Source organism: Ptychodera flava (genome assembly GCF_041260155.1).
Source record: "Ptychodera flava strain L36383 chromosome 3 unlocalized genomic scaffold, AS_Pfla_20210202 Scaffold_27__1_contigs__length_13241970_pilon, whole genome shotgun sequence".
Lineage (NCBI taxonomy): Eukaryota > Metazoa > Hemichordata > Enteropneusta > Ptychoderidae > Ptychodera > Ptychodera flava.
The window spans coordinates 9,886,798-9,892,743 of NW_027248281.1; the positions used below are offsets into that span (position 1 = coordinate 9,886,798).

At 42.6% G+C, this 5,946-nt stretch overlaps 3 protein-coding genes across 3 annotated transcripts; all 3 read left to right on the top strand.

Annotated features, from left to right (window-relative positions):
- Positions 1 to 1,603: 1,603 nt before the first annotated feature.
- Positions 1,604 to 1,918, top strand: LOC139126235 (uncharacterized). Its single transcript, XM_070692282.1, has one exon. The coding sequence runs from the start codon at positions 1,604 to 1,606 to the stop codon at positions 1,916 to 1,918; it is 315 nt and encodes a 104-aa protein (XP_070548383.1).
- A 192-nt stretch (positions 1,919 to 2,110) lies between these two features.
- On the top strand, positions 2,111 to 2,467 carry LOC139126236 (uncharacterized). Its single transcript, XM_070692283.1, has one exon. The coding sequence runs from the start codon at positions 2,111 to 2,113 to the stop codon at positions 2,465 to 2,467; it is 357 nt and encodes a 118-aa protein (XP_070548384.1).
- A 543-nt stretch (positions 2,468 to 3,010) lies between these two features.
- Positions 3,011 to 3,979, top strand: LOC139126237 (uncharacterized). Its single transcript, XM_070692284.1, has one exon. The coding sequence runs from the start codon at positions 3,011 to 3,013 to the stop codon at positions 3,977 to 3,979; it is 969 nt and encodes a 322-aa protein (XP_070548385.1).
- Positions 3,980 to 5,946: the final 1,967 nt, after the last annotated feature.

Genomic DNA, 5,946 nt, shown 5'->3' on the forward strand with positions numbered 1-5,946 from the left:
ATATTCTCACAATTTTTTTAATCTTCAACTGTCGACCTACCCAAACATATAGTACATGTCGGGTTAAAGATTCATTTTAATGGTGAAAAATCAGGTTAAAGAAAAGTGTCTGCGAATGTGGGTCTCCCCCTTAAATGCACTGAGAAACATCTCGCCAAAGACTGCACATCAACGATTGAATGCGCCATATGCAAAAACAAGAAACACATCACCTGTCTCCACCCTACAACTGGTGACAGGTCTTAGCAGAAAACAACTGAAACAAACCAGAAGATAAAGAAAAGGAAACCCAAGAAGCTATAACAAAATGCACCAGACTCACAAAATGCCCAGCCGGACGTTCATGAGGGAAGATAGTCCTCGCAAAGGTGTATACACAAGACCGACCACCAGACTACATAGAAACTTACATAGTCCTAGACAACCAGTCCAACGCCTGTATGGGTGACAGCCACCTTCGACGCACTGAAGATACACGGCCCAGACCTTGAATACGAACTGTCAACATGTAGCGGCAAAGGAGAACTCAGAAAGGACGACGTAGCAACCGCGTCATCATAGAATCACATGACAGAAAGAAAAAATTCTCTCTTCCCGTCCTGCTAGAAAACGACAACATACTGAGCGACAAGAACGAAATACCCACACCAGACATCTGCAAGGCCTTCAAACATCTGAAGCCCATCATCGATTACATTCCAGAACCAAAAAAGAACGTTGGAATTCACCTCCTCATCGGCAGAAACTGCCCAGAACCACTGAAAGTCAGAGAAACAAGGAACGGACCTGTAAACTCGCCTTGGGCTCAACGCACCGACCTAGGGTGGACAATTTCAGGCGAACTGTGCCTAGAGACAGCAAGAGGTGTAATCCGCACTCCAGTACACCGTATGACTGCAACCTTCAACGGCTACGACGAATCAGCGCTCGAATGTAATCATCACATCCACATCAAAGACATAATAGGCTCGAAACCCGTCAACTTTGGCACCACCGTCTTCAAGCGGACACCTTACGATGAACAAAAGGCACCCTCCATTGAAGACAAGCAATTCCTGGACATCATGCAACGAGAAGTCCATGTAAATGAGGAAGGCAATCTAAAACTTCCTCTCCCCTTCAGGCAAGACACGAAGAAATTACCAAACAACCGACAATCAGCTCTGAACTGATTCTACAATCTACAGAATCAGTTTCAGCGTAGACCACAAATGATGAAAGAATACTTAGTCTTTTAGTATATGAAGAAAATTTTGAAATGCAACCACACAAGTCCCATTCCAGAAGACAAAAAAGATGCCAACAACGCATGGTACCTTCCACACTTCCGTGTCTAACATCCCAAGAAACAACAGATCAGAGTAGTGTTCGACTCCAGTGCCAAGTAAAACGGAGTATCCTTGAACGACGCATTGCTTCAGGGACCTGACCAAATGAACAGCCTCATCGGTATCCTGCTACAATTCCAACGCAAGCAGACAGCAGTAATGGGTGACATAGAACAAATGTTCATAACTTCCATGTCAACAAAGAACACAGAGACTATCTGCGCTTCATTTGGTTCATAGACAATGACCCCACGAAACCAGTAATTCAGTAGAGGATGAACGTACACCTGTTCAGCAATGTCTCCTCACCAGCCATTGCTACATTCGGACTGAGAAAGATCGCTGAAGACGGCGTATCTACATATGGAGAGACCGTGAAAGAGTTCATCGACAAGAACTTTTACGTCGACGATGGACTAACCTCTGCTCCAGATGCACAGAAAGCTGTCAGTCTCGTCAATAGAACAAGAGACTTGCTAGCGACCAGAAACGATAACTTCCACAAGATCGTTTCTGATGATGAAGAAGTCATGACAGCACTTCCAATCGAAGTACAAGCCAAAGATCTACAGAGTTTGGATTTCAACTAAGACACCTTACCAACACAGAGATCATTAGGGGTCAAGTGGTCTCTAGAGGCGGACGCATTCACATTCGAAGTAGACTTGAAGGAGAAGCCATTCTCACGGCGGGGAGTACTGGCAATCGTAAACTCAATATACGATCCACTCGGTATACTCGCACCAGTTTCCATAGAGGGAAAACTAATACTACGAGGCCTTATGACAAAAACTAAAGGACATAATTCATCAAACCTTGGATGGGATGAAACATTACCTGAGAAATACTTGCCCAGATGGACCTGCTGGTGCAACAACCTCAACTACATCACAAAGATACAGCTACAGCGATGCTACACTCCACCTACCTTCGGACCCATCAAGAAAACTGAGTGTCACATTTTTTCTGACGCCAGCAATGAAGCCGTAGGTGCTGTAGCGTACATGCGGTTAATTAACCATGAAAACAACGTCAACGTATCATTCATACTCGGCGAAGCAAAGGTAAACCCGACTCATGCAGTCTCCATACCTCGCCTAGAACTGTGTGCAGCTGTCCTGGCGACAAAACTCGCATAGAAGATCATATCAGAAATCGGCCTGAATATCAACAACACCATATATCACACAGACATCGAAATCGTCCTTGGATATATAAACAGCAGCTTGAAACGTTTCCACGTATACGTAGCGAACAGAGTAGAAAAGATACACAACATCTCATCACCACACCAGTGGCGACATGTTTCTACACACAAAAATCTAGCTGACATCGCATCACGCAGTGTACCAGCCCCCAGACTCAACTCAACTATTTGGCTATCAGGACTAGCATTCCTGTGGTAGCGAGACGAGCAAGACAACCACGAAGAAACAGAACACAAATACACAGTAAGTGATGAAGATCCTGAGGTCCGCAATCAACTTGCTGTCCTCAACACATCAACGAAGGAAGTAGAACAAGACGACTTAGGTGCTCACCGATTTCAACGATTCTCATCATGGAGATCCTTGAAGAGAAGTATCGCCAACTTAATAGGCAAAATCAGACAAAGAAAATCACCAGAAAAAACAGACAAAAAAGAGAAAGAGTAGTCTCCAGAAGAACTGAAAACTGAGATGATGGCACATGCAGAAACCATCATCCTATGCTCAGTACAGAAAAGTGTGTTTCATAAAGAATATGAGATACTATCTGCAGCAAAGTCAGCAGGCACTGACAACAACAAACTACAGAAACGGAATCCCATCAGCCGGATGAACCCATTCATCGATGAAAAAGGACTCATCCGCGTTGGAGGAAGACTTCGCCAATCGGACCTCGACCTCTGCGGCCGACACCCCATCATCCTCCCACAGGACAACCACATTTCACGACTTATCATCGATCATGTACATCGACAAGTACAACATCAAGGCAGACAACTCACCCTGTCAAACGTCAGAGCTAATGGCTATTGGATCATGGGTGTACATGACATGGTAAGAAGTATACTACACAAATGTGCGATATGCAGAAGATTGAGAGCAAAACCACTCACTCAACTCATGGCCGACCTACCGTCGGACAGAACAGAGAAAACCTCACCATTCACCAACGTCGGAATGGATGTTTTCGGCCCCTGGGCTATAGCTTCTCACAAAACCAGAGCCATTACGTCTGAAGCAAAAAGATCGGCAGTTATCTTTGTCTGTCTCTACACTACAGCAGTGCACATAGAAGTAATATACTCCATGGACATTTCATCCTTCATCAACGCCCTATGTTGCTTCATAGCTATATGCGGCAACATTGAGAACCTTAGATGTGACCAGGGCACCAACTTCATCGGTGCAAAGAACGAATTTCAGGCAGCAGCCAAAGAGCTGGATCAAGACCGCATCAAGAAATTCCTTACAACAAGAGACTGTGAGTGGATTTTCAACCCACCTCACGCATCCCACTTTGGCGGCATATGGGAACGACAAATTGGTACCATCAGACGCGTTCTTGACTCCATGCACTATCAACTAGGCAAGCAACAATACACACATGACTTGCTGACAACTCTCATGGCAGAAGCCAGCGCCATCGTAAACTCCAGACTATAACAACGGTATCATCAGATTCAAACGATCCCAAGCTCTCACCCCTAACATGCTACTCCCCATGAAGACTCAATCACTGACCCCACCACCAGGCTCATTCGTCCAACAAGACATCTACAGTAGAAAATGTTGGCGACGCGTACAGTATCTAGCTGATCCATTCTGGATACGACGGAGAAAAGAATATCTACAAAGTCATCAGCCACGATCAAAATGGAACAAATTTAAATCAACGTCAAAGAAGGAGACATGGATCTTTGAGAGAGAAAGAATACGCAAGAAACAGCTGGCCCCTCGCTCGTATAGTAAAGTCTACCCAAGCGATGACAACAAAGTAGGAACAGTAGACATGATGATCTACAAAGATGGCGAACATCGAACCTAGCTCAGACCTATTAGTGAATTAGTTTTGATTGAAAGTACAAATTGAACTTTGTGATTGAATTCAATGAACACTATATACGGACTCTCTTAGTATGAACTCTTTCGTATATACTCTTAGCTTTTAGAATTTAGTTAGACCTAAAATGTTAGTAGACATTAATTCTATTTGAAATTTATGATTGGTAAGAATTCAGCTTACCGCGCATTTTTAGACGAGGAGTGTGTTGAATTGACCCTTCATGACCCTTACTAGATTTTCAGAAGATCGCCCTCTATCTTTCTTAAGGCCCTCTGACACAAAGGTCAAGAAACTTCTTGGTAAAACAATTAAAAGGTTAAAGATTAAATTACACCCACGCAGACACGTTTTTCTTCCACTGTCTTAAAGCAAGTAGACATGCCACGTGGATCTCACTAACACTCCAGCCAAAAGTAGGACTGTAGGCGCAACGATGTAAGTTGATTTCCCTTTATGACTTTCCAATTATTTAGAGGACCATTTTGAATGCAGTGCTTAGATATTTTTTGTAGAATTTAGTTCTTTTCTTCCGTTTACATCCGTTTACATCTGTTTACATCGGAGAGTCGGGGCAAATCAATTTCAAGATTTGCCTCGACTCTCCGATGTAGACAATGAATGACCTTGTATTTTAATCTCTTTATTTACCCAGTTTTCACCTCTTCTTGAATAAATCAACTCTAAACTAAAGCAACTGAGGGTGGTTATTTCTTGGAGTGGTTGGCACTTGGCGGATACAAAAGTAACTGGACTCCGCCACAGCCCTTCAGGACCTGACGCTCTCAGGGAGAAGCAGATAGTTTGTCATCAGAATTGCTTGCAACGACCCCGTTTGAGGATTAAACATGAACCTGTTTGATGCCATAGTTTTCTACGAATATACATAATAACTGGTTAGTAGACGTTAGTACACATGTTTAACTAAGGTACGATAAACAACGGCACAGAACTGAATGAACTCTAATGGACACTGATTATGCTCTTACGGACTCTGATTACTTTTATAACTTTTTATTGAAGACTTCTTATTAACAGTTGTGTTTGTTACTTGTATTTTATGCAACTTTGAGTTAGTAAGAAACTTTTCAGAGCATTTGATTTCTCAAATTCGGTAAGTCACGGGTGTGTTATGCTAATGAAACCCTGTAAACAAACATAAACGTTCAGTCAACATTGTATTTCACTGAGATCAATTCCAACAACACTACTGCTCAATTGGACGTAAGACCCCTGAGTCTTTAAAGAGTGTGAGTTTAGCTTTAGTTTATACTTCCTGTATTTTGTTTAATTTATTTTGACTTAAACGGTTTCATTACGGTCTCAGAGAAATAGTTAATGTCAGTCTTGCTGATATTCGAATTAACTACTTGATACATATATAGGATATTTGCTTTGTCTTTTAAAACGCCAATATCCCCTACGAAAGGGGGATTATGGTAAGACTATGCATATGTGAAAAAAAATATACGCTTTGAGTAAGACCAACTCGATTTGCTCCGAGATTTCAAGAAATACGACGGTAGAACGGCGCATATTTCCATCCAATCTCATAGATGACACCTGCGAA